The sequence below is a fragment of the Monodon monoceros genome, unplaced genomic scaffold (assembly GCF_005190385.1).
Source record: "Monodon monoceros isolate NGI ecotype Baffin Bay Population unplaced genomic scaffold, NGI_Narwhal_1 Super_Scaffold_8, whole genome shotgun sequence".
Taxonomy (NCBI): Eukaryota; Metazoa; Chordata; class Mammalia; order Artiodactyla; family Monodontidae; genus Monodon; species Monodon monoceros.
Window position 1 is genome coordinate 51,892,826 of NW_021703785.1, and position 12,418 is coordinate 51,905,243.

Genomic DNA, 12,418 nt, shown 5'->3' on the forward strand with positions numbered 1-12,418 from the left:
GTTGGCCTTTGTGTCTTGATGTTTATCCTTATAGAGTCTCCTCTTGAAGACTTGGGGCTTTGATTTCCTAAGATTTGCATTCCTTACAGAACTTGAAAACTGATGGCTATAGGGCTTTTCGGTTTTACTATCCATCTAGTCTCAGCCTCCATCTTATGATTTCTTTTGTACTGTTGTCAAATGACTCCATTCTATTCCCTAGTGAGATTATTGTAGCTTTTTTTTTAGTTTTTGGATCTTATGGGTTTGCCTCTTTCACCACTAATCAGACAGAAACTGTTTCTGTAGTGTCTCTCCTTAATTCTGATTCCATCAAAATTTGATTTGGCTGCAAGTACCTGAAAACTGAAAATAGTAGTAGTATCTTAGGAAGACAATTTTATTTTTATCTCATGTAAATAGAAGCAGTCCAGGGGTGCTGTGGCAGCTACATGATCATCCAGGATGCGGTCTCCTTTCATCTCATTGTTCTTCCTCCCTTATCCGACATGGCAGCTCCTGGTATAATGTCTACATTGCAGCCAGCAGGAAGGAGGAATGGAAAGGGAGAAGGACATTCCACCGTCCCATGAAGGACTTCTCTGAGGCTGCACACACCACTCTGCTTATATCTCATAAGCCAACACTTAGTAAACGTAGCTGTACCTAAGTCTAAGGCGGGGCTTGGAAATATGTGTCTGGCTAAAAATAGGAATTTTGATCCTGTAGAAGAAGGGGAAAATGGATCTTGGGGGGCAACCGTTGATCTTTGCTACATAAAACCTTTTTCTGTTGTGACAAATATTTTCCCAGGGTGGTTCAGGAGAAAAGCATAGACTGATATGGAGTATATAACTAATTTAAAATTTATCAGGATGAGCTCATAACTTTAAATTCTGAATTCTTGGCTCTTACTGTAAAATTTTTACATTGGTCTAGAAAGGTAGAAATAAGCTAGCTCTTAAGTTATTCATCACTTTTACTAATTTTTCGCAGTTTGACTTCTTTTCTAAACATGGATACATTTTATCAAGTTTTTTAAATATAGCAGAGTCCATTGAGCATTGCATATGTAAATGAGGAGGAAATATTTACCTTTTAGCTTTATAGAAGATAAATACATTAAACCCACTATTAAGAATAGTCTATAGAAAACATTTTAGCAATAGGTAACATAAAAGCTCTTGATTAGAACAAATTCAAATACATGGAAATTAAATGAAATCTAGAATTATTTTAATTCACTGAAAATTAGCTGTAATCCTGAAGATTAAAAAAAATTCTACACCACAGAGCTTGAGGAAAATGTGTTATTAATCATAATTATTCTCATTATTTTAAATGATTTACTTTAAAAACCCAGTATGTAACACTATAAGTGATAATCATTTTTTCCTCCATAGGCAAGAAGTTTGATAGCTGTGGGACTGGGTATTGCAGCTCTTGGATTTGCAGGTAAGATAAATAAAGGATATATATTAATAAATGTTGCAGGAGAAATATTTCCAAGTAGCTTCTATAGTGATTCATGAGAAGACTCTTAGTATTCTGAGGATTTTGATTTTAAGACATACGTTCCCATTCTTTGCAACATTTATAGTCACTGAAGATTTGTCAGCACAGCAAAATCTAGATAAACTTTGTAGTGAAGGAAATTAACGATACAAAAGCTAGGAAAACTAGCCCCAATAATAATTGATTTTCCTCACATTTTTTTAGTTTGAGCTATAGTGTACTATTAAAAAATAAAATCTCTTTAATATGAAGCAGTGTAAGTGATAATGGGGCTCTTTTATTCTCCCATATTTTTTTCTTGCCGATAAGAATACACATTTTCTGAGCTGTCAGTTCTTTCTGATGAGCGTAGCCATTCTTTATAGTATATTTATCATTCATTTTAACATGTTGGTGTAATTTCTTTGACAAACCCAGGAGAACTTCTTTTACTGCCAAAATCTTTTTAGAAAGAATAAAGATTTAAAGTAAAATTGCTGTCTCTTCTAACCATTAATTTATAGTTTTAAATTGCATAGCTATTCTCTAATTAAATGTTAATCTGAGAGCATTTCCTTGTTGATAAAGGTTTACATTTTTCATTTAGCATTTGTGTCTCTTAAGTTCCATGGATTTGATCTTGTTAATTGGATCTTCTTTTTAGGTGGAGCTACATTCCATTGTGGTTATATGCAGTGAGATCCAATAGAAAAAGAGACATAAAAGATTTTGTTTTGTTTTGTATAATATTTAATTCCACACAACTCTGTTTAAAGCACCTTACCAGTAAGAACTTTAAAATCAGGAAGATCAGTGGTTCAGATTCTCTTGGTTCTTGTACTGTCAAAGTCTTGTGTCTCATATAACTATAGTTAACTACTTACTGAGGTTTCATGAGAAGAGTATCATGTCTGAAAAGGAATTCTGACAAACTTGCCCATAAACATAAAACAATTTTTGTATTAATTACTGTAGCAGAATAGGCATAGTTATTTCAAATTCAAATGTAAGATTTTTATTTGAAATTAGAGAAAGATATACTTTTGCCAAGGTCTTGTTTCTACAATGAGAAGAATTGGTGTATGTATTCTATACATACTACTCTGTTGCCAAATTCAGTTTACTAACTAGAATATTAATAGCAGGCAGTTCTCTTTCAGGGTCAAATACGACTGAAGAGTAGAATTTAGGAGAAAGTACCCCTAGACTATTGGAACTAGATATTCTCCTCTATAGTTAAAGTAAATGTCCAGATGTCACTTCTTGAAGCCTTTAATTGCTTTTTTACATTGAGATTGCATGATTGTGGTTTTGAAGGAATTTTAAGGCACTTTAAAAGCCAGATTTTATACTGTTGTAGAATCAAATGGAAGTTGATATTTATATAAGAGATTTAGATGAGTTAGGGTTTCAGCTTCATTTAATTTTACTTTATTTAATGTTCTACTTGATCTCAAGAGCTTTTTATCTCCTACTTAGATTGGCTACTTCACATCTTCCTATGTCTAGCATCCTTTGTTTTTCCCTGTAACATGTTGTTTGCACAGGAATGACAGTATGTTTAGACAGGTTACTTCTTATAAAACATCTATGTAGTTGAACTTTCCCAGTAGAAATCTTGATTTGCAAATAATGTTATGGTTAGAAATTGAATTTAAGTTCAGAGGGTCATAACTGGTTTTCTAGCAGAGCTTTGGGAAAAGAGACCCTAGTATTAGTAGACACACATTCTGATTAGGGTACAAAAGGTAAATTAGCCAGATAATATTTTATTCTTGTTCTATGCCCTCAAAACAATTTAGGACCTGTTTTGCTATTGTTACTTAGTTGTCCAGACTCAGAGGAGTTTTGATTATTAGGATGCCTAAGAAAGGAAAGCACTAAAATAAAAGAAGCTTTTAGGAGAGTAGTCATCCTCAGTGAGAAATTGAGTACTAGGGTGTTATTGTTTTTATGACCTGTAACATTGTATAAAAGTAGGATTTTATACATAACCATTGAAATTTTCTAATTTTATAATTATGAACTAAAGCTTAATTTAGTAGCTATGAAAATTATATTAAAATGAAATCTGTCCTCCATTTAATAAATTAGAAATTTGAAAAAATGTGACTGTCTTTCAGGTAGATTTTGAGATAGGTATTAAAATAACATATATAAAGTAAACAATAAATACTATGGTGAGCACTTTGTGGGTGTTGGCTTTCATTATAGAAAATATATTTGCTTTTATTCCTGTTACTATTTAGGTCGCTACACATTTCAAATCTGGAAACCTCTAGGACAAATAATCACAGAAGCTGCAAAGAAGATTTCAACTCCTGTAAGTTAAAAATGGCTTTAGTTAGAAATCTAACCTTGCTTTGATTTTTGTTTATGTGCCATTATTGATAGTAATTCAGGAAAATGTTTTGGATTTTCATACAAATGTTTGTATCATTGGCAACTTTATTGATTTAGTTTCTTTTAAGTTTCTTGGTCATGTTATTTTATATCTAAACTTATTCCTGACTTTGAGTTTTAATTATCGTATTCCTTTTAGTAGTATTACATCAACTTTGAGGTAATTTATTTTCCTTGTTTAATTAGTATTCATTTAGTGATTGTCCTGTGCCAGGGGCTAGGCATAGCTGGTGAACAAAACAGACATGGTGCCTGTCCTGATGGAGCTTACCCAAAAGTTTATTTCATCTTCACATTTGAAACTAGTTCCCTCATACCACCACACCTGGCTATCTCAAACATAAAATTATATGATTCCAACCTTGAAACCTATAGGGCTTATACATTCATCTACCAGCATTACAGCTACTCTGCTGAGCTGAATATAAGTAAAAGATGAATGATAGTAGGTATCTAAAAAGCTATAGTGTGGTGAACTGGGTGAACTGTGGTTTGTGACCACTAGAGACCATGCAAAGAAAACTCACTGAAGCATTACAACATAAACATTGATTTCTGGGAAACAGAAGACCTGGGATAGATCAGCTTGGCTTACAGCAATTTGAGAATGAATGGCTTGTTTTAGCAAAGGCATTATAGGCTTGTGAGGCTTAGTTAGTCATGAACAATAACCACGCTTTCAAAGGATGACATACTATATTATGACAGATAATTAAACTCGGGGTCAAAAGAACTGCAAGTGATTTTGCAGACTTATAAATGCATGTCTGTGATTAGAGGGAGCATGTGTTTATTTTCTGTTTTCCTGTTTATATTTTATTTGGCTAAGTATTAATAGGTGTTTAGCATTCATTCAATAAATGTTCATTAAGCACCTACTATATACTGGACATTATTGTGGGGAGTGGGAGGTAGTCATGAACCAGACAAAGACACTGCCCTCTAGGAGTTTACTTTTTAGTGGAAACAATTAACAGATAAATAAGATATATAATATGTAGAGGTGTTGAAGGTAGAAGTTTAGTTTTCTTTAGAGAACTAAATCAGCGTAAGAGATTGATTCTTTAACAGCAGAGAGGAATCTATATTAGATAGGTCCAGGAAGGCCTCTCTGAGAAGATGAGGGACGAGGCCATGTGAACATCTGAAGAAAGAGCTTTCTAGTGGGAACACTGCAAAGGTCCCGAGGTGGAAATGAGTTTAGCAGCAAGAGTAACTCCAGTGGAGTATGTGGAAGGAACAGTGGTAGTTTGGGCCCAGATCACTTAGGGCCAAATAGACTGTGACAAAGATAGCAGATTTTGGTTTAAGTGTGATGGAAAGCCTTTGGAAGGTTTTGAGCATGTGGGCAACAAGATTACCAATTTAGGTGATCACTCTGCCTGCTGCAAAGAGTATAGACTAGAATGAGTCAGAGGAGAAGCTGTGAAACCTGTTAAGAGGGTACTGAGATGGTCCAGGGACTTAGGTGATGGTGGCTTGACATAGTTATTTAAATGTATTTCTATATGTTTATGTAAAGCAAATTTAGAGACTTTCAGAAATCATTTCTCTCCTGTTATGCTGATCTTCAGTAGATATATTTATACCTTAAATAGACTTGTGTTTTATAGAACTACATTATTTAACACTGAAAGGAAAAGAGAGAAAGAAAATGAGAAACATTTCACTGCTCTGTACAGGCTCACAGATAAGGTAGAATAGTTTAAGAGATTATTATGGGTATCCTGAATGCAGCCCCTGCATTTCTTTTTTCTTTTCAAAGGTGTCTCTATTTATTTATTTATTCAATTATTTATTGGCTGCATTGGGTCTTCGTTGCTGTGCGAAGGCTTTCTCTAGTTGTGGCGAGCGGAGGCTACTCTTCGTTGCAGTGTGTGGACTTCTTATTGTGGTGGCTTCTCTTGTTGTGGAGCACGGGCTCTAGGCACACAGGCTTCAGTTGTCCTGGCACGCAGGCTCAGTAGTTGTGGCTCGCGGGCTCTAGAGCACAGGCTCAGTAGTTGTGGCTCACGGGCTTAGTTGCTCCGCGGCATGTGGGATCTTCCTGGACCAGGGCTCGAACCTGTGTCCCCTGCATTGGCAGGCAGATTCTTAACCACTGCGCTACCAGGGAAGTCCCGGCCCCTGCATTTCTTAAGGAGAGAAAAGTGATACGTGCCCCCTTTCCCTCCCTTTGGTGGGCTTCAAGTTAAGACAAGTGCCTTTTGATAAATCTGGCCCCTTTTCCACAAGTACTACTCTTTCAGTTTGCAGTGAAACATCTTGGAATATCTTTATCATCATCATAATTATAGCTCAGTGAAGATAGGAGTTTTTAAAATACTTCTTTAAATATTAATTGTTCCAGGGAAATTGAGGAATGAAATATATACATACTTTCTCTTGGCACTGATTCCAAAAAGCCAAATTCATAAGCACAGCATTTACAGTGTTTTGATTTTGTAACTGTGTTCATTATTGAATCAAATAGAGTTACTAACAAATAGGGACTGTAGTCGTGTGTCAATAAATCCCTGTCACTCAAAAGAGAATGTTCAAGGCTCAAGTTCCTATGGGTTCTTTTTTCATTTTTTCTTAAACTTTATTTGCTTCTTTGATGCTTTAACATCATCTTTTTCTTAAATCTCATCTTTCTTTTTCTCATGCTTTTTTCCCCATTCTTCTGGAATATTGCCTAGAATAATTTTGTTCATATGGAATGCATGGAGAGTTTGTTTCTTTCCCTCTCACTGTTGTCATGTAGCTGCTGGCTCGTTGGAATCTGGTGGAGCCAGTATTAGAGGGATGCTACAGAAGTCTGCTCAGACGGAATCTCCGTGCCCACCTTTATACTTTCCTCCATACTTTCAGCCACATTTTTTGGTACTTTCAGACTTAGCCAGATTTTCTGGTGTTCTTTTTCCTTTGTACACTGCTTGTTTTGATTTTGATTTTCTTTTGTTTGTGCTTTTGGTTTTTAGGTTGGGGTGGTTTTTGTTTGTGTGTTTGTGGTTTAGTGCTGGAAATTTGGGGGATTTTCTCTTTATTATTGATGTTCTGAAATTTCACAGGAATTTTTAGCCTTATGTGAAAATTGTCTATTTTTTGTTCTGTTAGATCCTCATATATTTTTTCTTTATTTTTTCCTTCCAATGTGTCTCTGCTCCTGGAACTCATATAAGTGGCCTTTCTTAGCAGTTTGGTAGATTTACTTCAACAGTTTAATAGAATGAGAAGATTGGCAGTGTGCTGTGAGCATGTAGGTGGCTTATATCAACAGTCATGTCTCTTCCAAATCAAGGAGCCCAGAGGCAGTCTTGGAACCTCCAGAACCCAGGAGTGGTTGAGTACTATGTGTATTTTACTGCTTGGCATAACTGTCCCCCTCTTCAGCCCTCTGGGTTCAGTGTGATCTGTTGGTACTCACCTTTGCTTCTCTTGGGAACTACCACCCACAGCTGGGTGCATCCCAGGCATATGATTCTCTTTCTTGGCCTGAGGGCCGAAGTGGTAGGTGGCAGGCCCTTATGCCCTATGCTAATGGAGTTAGGAATCATCTCTCTCTGCTGTTCTGGTTTAATTAATTACCCTGATGTTATTTTTTGTATTTGTTGACTCTGAATTTAGTCAGAGGGGCTGCTAAATTGGGGCTGCTGTGATTTTTTCTATATGTGCAGTCTTACCTGTTTTCAATCTTCCAGGATTTCTTTAAACTTTCTGGTTTGCTACTTGATCCATTTCTTGTTTTCTAGGCCTCTTATTGTTCTTGTTTAAAATATCTTTTCTCATTTCAAAGGCACTTTGGAAAGCAAAAGACTTTTATTATTCAGTCTGCTGTTTTGAACCAGTACCTTTTACTTGATTTTTTTAAGGTATTAATGTATATAATTGACCCAGCTATTGTCTAATTACCCCTAATTTTTTTCTTGGGGAAAACAGCCCAAGTCATTTATCTTCTTTTGAGGCTTTTATTTTTCTATTTGTTAATTTTTCTTTTTACTTGAATACAAATTTTTAAAATTGGACTTAACATTGTTTTATGGTTAAGTGAAATTCATGGAAATAACACTAATTAAAATCATCCTGTGGCTCTATAAATCAAATAGATTATTATACATAATTAACGTTTATAGTTTATGGTAAATGTGTTTCTTCTCTTAAGACTATGGAATGATATATTTTCCTGGTTGTTTGGAGGGCTTTTATGTTTCAAGTGATTGAGTAAATTAGCTAATGAAGACTTTAACTTGGTTCGTTTCACATCTTCTTTAATAATATATAGCACTACAGCATTCAATGTTAATTTTGGAAGGAAAATTATTTTGATTTTTGTTTATATATATATACTTTATAAATAAAATAATACAAAATAATAATTTGTAAGGTTCAGGGTATGTTTCCAATAGACAGCAGAATAAATCCCACTATTTCTGTTCTTGGAAATTCTATTAGAAAAATATAACCGTCTAGTCCATCTGTTTGGTGTTCCTTATTGTAATCACATCTTTTTGAATTTAAACATTTCCTTGACCCACCAGTGTTGTCAGAAAATAGTTCTGCATTGCCTATGTCTGTATATCCTAATATAATGCAGTACTGGTGTATTACTTGTAAGCTTCAAAGGGCTTACAATTTCTTTTTAAAATTATGTAATGTAAAACCTAAATTCCATATGAGTTTAGAAGGCATGATTTTTTCTGAAGTAGCATGAGCAGTTGTTTTTCGTTGTTTTCTCTGTCTGCCTTTCTGTGTATAGCCCCCAAATATTAAATGTCTATCCTCAAAAATGATATAGCTCCTTTAGAAGGATTATGATGATTGTATATTTACTTGTAAGCTTATTTGTAAACAGGTCAGTGTTTTAGGGTATGAGCCTCATCCAGTTGCTAGACTTTAAGTAACCTTTTCTTAGTCTCCTTTTCTACCTGGAAAAAACGAAGTAAAAAATTTGCTTAGATATAATGGCTACTTTTAGGGTTAATGAGCTTTGTGAATATAGTGGAAATGACAGTTCGTGAAACATCATCAATTTATTATGCTGAAAATTTGGAGCTCACAAAGGTAGATACTCATAGAAATATTAGGGAGTAAGGTATGCATCTAGTAAAAATTTTGATCACCTGAGAGAAACCTTAAAACCAGCCATTCTTCCTCTGTTAAGTTTTCTATTCCTTTATATATATTCCCCTATATATCTCTTATTCCTTTATATATTCCCCTGTGTGTGTGTGCTTGTGTATATATACATAATTTGTCCACATTAGTATGTGTACTTAAACAATTTGCTTCCCTTCCTCCCCTCACAATTTGGAGGAGGGGGTTGTTTTTTGTTTTCTTACTAGATTGTTAATTACTTGAAATTCGGAATAGTACATCATATTCCTCACAGTACTGGTACATTGATAGATTAGCATCTATGTGATAAAGGACAGAACTTCACTTGTCTCATTTGAAAAGGTCCTGGCACATAGTAGGTGCTAATGTATTTGTTGAATGAGTTAATTGCCAGGGAATTATTACCAACGGAAACTTATGACAAGCTGTTCAAAGAGAATAGCTTATACAAATGACCAGATCTGGCTCCTTAGGACTCATTTCTTAAGCTCTAATAATTTAGTTGGTTTCCTTTTAGTCCCTTTTTTTTTTTAAAAAATTGTATTTGTAACTGTGTTTATTGTTGAAAATTTAGAAAATAAAAATAAACATGAAGAAAATAATTATTCATAATTCCACCACCCCAAAATAACATTTTGGTGTGTATACTTTCAGATTTTGTTTTATGCAAGCATGCACTTTGTTTTTCCTTAGAAAAATATGGGTTCACGTTTTAGAAACATGCACGCATTCAATCATGTGTGAATTTTTTTCCTTCTAAAAGTTGAGTTCATGCATCTTGTTTTCCCTAAGAGCTCCTGAAGAGTTGTCTCTCTTTGCTGTCTCCCATTCCTTTCCTCCTGTTCTGTGTTTTTTGTTTTTTTAATTTATTTTTGTCTGCATTGGGTCTTCGTTGCTGCGCACGGGCTTTCTCTAGTTGTGGTGAGCAGGGGCTACTCTTCGTTGTGGTGTGCGGGCTTCTCATTGCAGTGGCTTATCTTGTTGCAGCGCACAGGCTCTAGGCGCGTGGGCTTCAGTAGTTGTGGCGGGCGGGCTTAGTTGTTCCACAGCATATGGGATCTTCCCGGACCAGGGCTCGAACCCGTGTCCCCTGCATTAGCAAGTGGATTCTTAACCATTGCGCCACCAAGTAAGCCCTCTCCTGTTCTCTCTTAAACTCACTCTAATCAAACCTTCACTTCCATTACCTTCACTAGACTTAGATTTACCAAAGGGTAAATCCAGCCGTCAGCCCTCAGTTCTTGCCTTACTTGACCTATTGGAAGCATTTGAAACTTTTTTTTTTTTTTTTTGCTACGCGGGCCTCTCACTGTTGTGGCCTCTCCCGTTGCGGAGCACAGGCTCCGGACGCGCAGGCTCAGCGGCCATGGCTCACGGGCCCAGCCGCTCCGTGGCATGTGGGATCTTCCCGGACCGGGGCACGAACCCGTGTCCCCTGCATCGGCAGGCGGACTCTCAACCACTGCGCCACCAGGGAAGCCCTGAAACTATTTTTCACTTCCTCACTTTTGGCATCTGCTTTTCCTCCTCCTGCACCACTAAGCCATCACAGTTTCCTTTACTGATTCCTCTCCATCTCTGTGCCATTAAATGTTGCAGTTTCTAGGGCTCAGTCTTTGGACTTCTTATCTACACTCCCACTCTAGGTGACCTCATTTAGTCTCACACTTTTAAATACCGTCTGTGTACTCATGACTCCCAAATGTTATCTCCAGGTCAGACTTTTCCTCCACTTACATAGACATTTTTGAAACTTAATGTAACCAAAACCAATCTCCTGATATGTGTTACCCACAAGAAACAAGTAACAAATAACCACGCCTTGTCTAAGTCACTAATGGCAGTTTAGGCCAGAAACCTTGCAGTCATTTGCAGAGTGAGACAAAGTTTAGCAAGCTGTTAGTTTATTAGAGAATGCTGTTAGGATCAACAGCTCCAGGAGGCAAGAGAAGGAAGAAGAATGGAGGGATAATTTAGGCTGCAGTGCAGTCTTAGTAAAAGGCCTGAGACAGCCAACCCCCCGGGACCTCTGACGCTCAGGTGACTCATTGTGATTATCCCGATTTGGGGCAAGAGGCCATGAAGCTAAGTGACATCACCTGGGAGGTAAATATAGCTAAAAAGTCCAAGGACTGAGCCCTGGAGAAGCACAGTGTTTATACCCTGACGTCAGCCAGTCATCAGCTAGAGACCCTCCTGCGAAGGGGTCGTGAGCTTGACATTCTTCAGCCAAGGCAATTGCTGGAGTTTGACAGCTGGGTGCTGTCTGCCAGCGGCAGCCCCAGTGTCTGAGGAGTAAGTGCCTCCGCTCTGAAGGGGGATCTGTGCAGTGTATAGCAGCGTTTACTGCATCATCTTTAGTTCCCTGCTTTTTCTCATATCCCATATTCAATCCAAGCAAATGTTATTTCTGCTTTCAAAATACATCCAAAATCTGACAGCTCTCACCTCCTCCTCTACTACCACATTGGTCCATACCAGCATCATCTCTTGCCTAGATTACTGTTATGTCATCTTAACTGGTCTCCTGCCTGCACTCTGTACCTGTCTTTCTATTTTCCACACAGCAGTTAGAGTAATTCTTTTAAAACCAAGTCGAATCTGTTACCCCAGTGCTCTGGTTCTCCTACCACTGAGAATAAAATCCTAAATCATTTCCATTGCTTCCAATGCCCTCCACAATCTGGTGCCTGTTATCTCTCTACTACTTCTCTCCTCCTTGCTCAGGCCTCTCCAGCCACATTGATCTTTCAGTCTAGTCTTCTGGTCTCTTGGCCTCCCTGTCTAATATCCTGATGTCCTCCTCACCTTGTCAGCTTCTCCTCTTTCTCAGTCAGCCAGTCTAGTAGGTTAAAAAGATCTGTCATCTCTACAGTAAGTGACTTGGTCGAGGTTATCCAATGAGAAAATTACCGTAGAGCTTAGATAAAGTTCAGGCCTTTTGCTTCTACTGACCTGTTTTATTCCTTCAGTGTAGTGTTTATCTTGGTCATAATTTCTTGTAGCGGATTATTGTTTAGTGCTCTCCCTCCCCACCTCCCACAATTCCAAGTTGACTTCTGGAAAATACATTGCTCTTTTTTTTTGAAAAAAATTTTTTTTAAGAAGATGTTGGTGGTAGGAGTTAATTAATTAATTTATTTTTGGCTGTGTTGGGTCTTAGTTTCTGTGCGAGAGCTTTCTCTAGTTGTGGCGAGCGGGGGCCACTCTTCGTTGCAGTGCGCGGGCCTCTCACTGTCACGGCTTCTCTTGTTGCGGAGCACAGGCTCCAGACGCGCAGGCTCAGTGGTTGTGGCTCACGGGCCCAGTTGCTCCGCGGCATGTGGGATCCTCCCAGACCAGGGCTTGAACCCGTGTCCCCTGCACTGGCAGGCAGATTCTCAGCCACTGCGCCACCAGGGAAGCCCTGGAAAATACATTACTCTTATTGCAGCTGTGTGATGGG

At 37.4% G+C, this 12,418-nt stretch overlaps 1 protein-coding gene across 1 annotated transcript in view; it reads left to right on the plus strand.

Annotated features, from left to right (window-relative positions):
- DNAJC15 (DnaJ heat shock protein family (Hsp40) member C15) overlaps positions 1-12,418 on the plus strand; it is a 62,235-nt gene that overhangs the window by 24,936 nt on the left and 24,881 nt on the right. The window contains exons 2-3 of the mRNA XM_029210589.1: positions 1,383-1,434; positions 3,723-3,796. Coding sequence (XP_029066422.1) covers positions 1,383-1,434; positions 3,723-3,796 — 126 coding nt within the window. The remainder of the gene's footprint in view (positions 1-1,382; positions 1,435-3,722; positions 3,797-12,418) is intronic.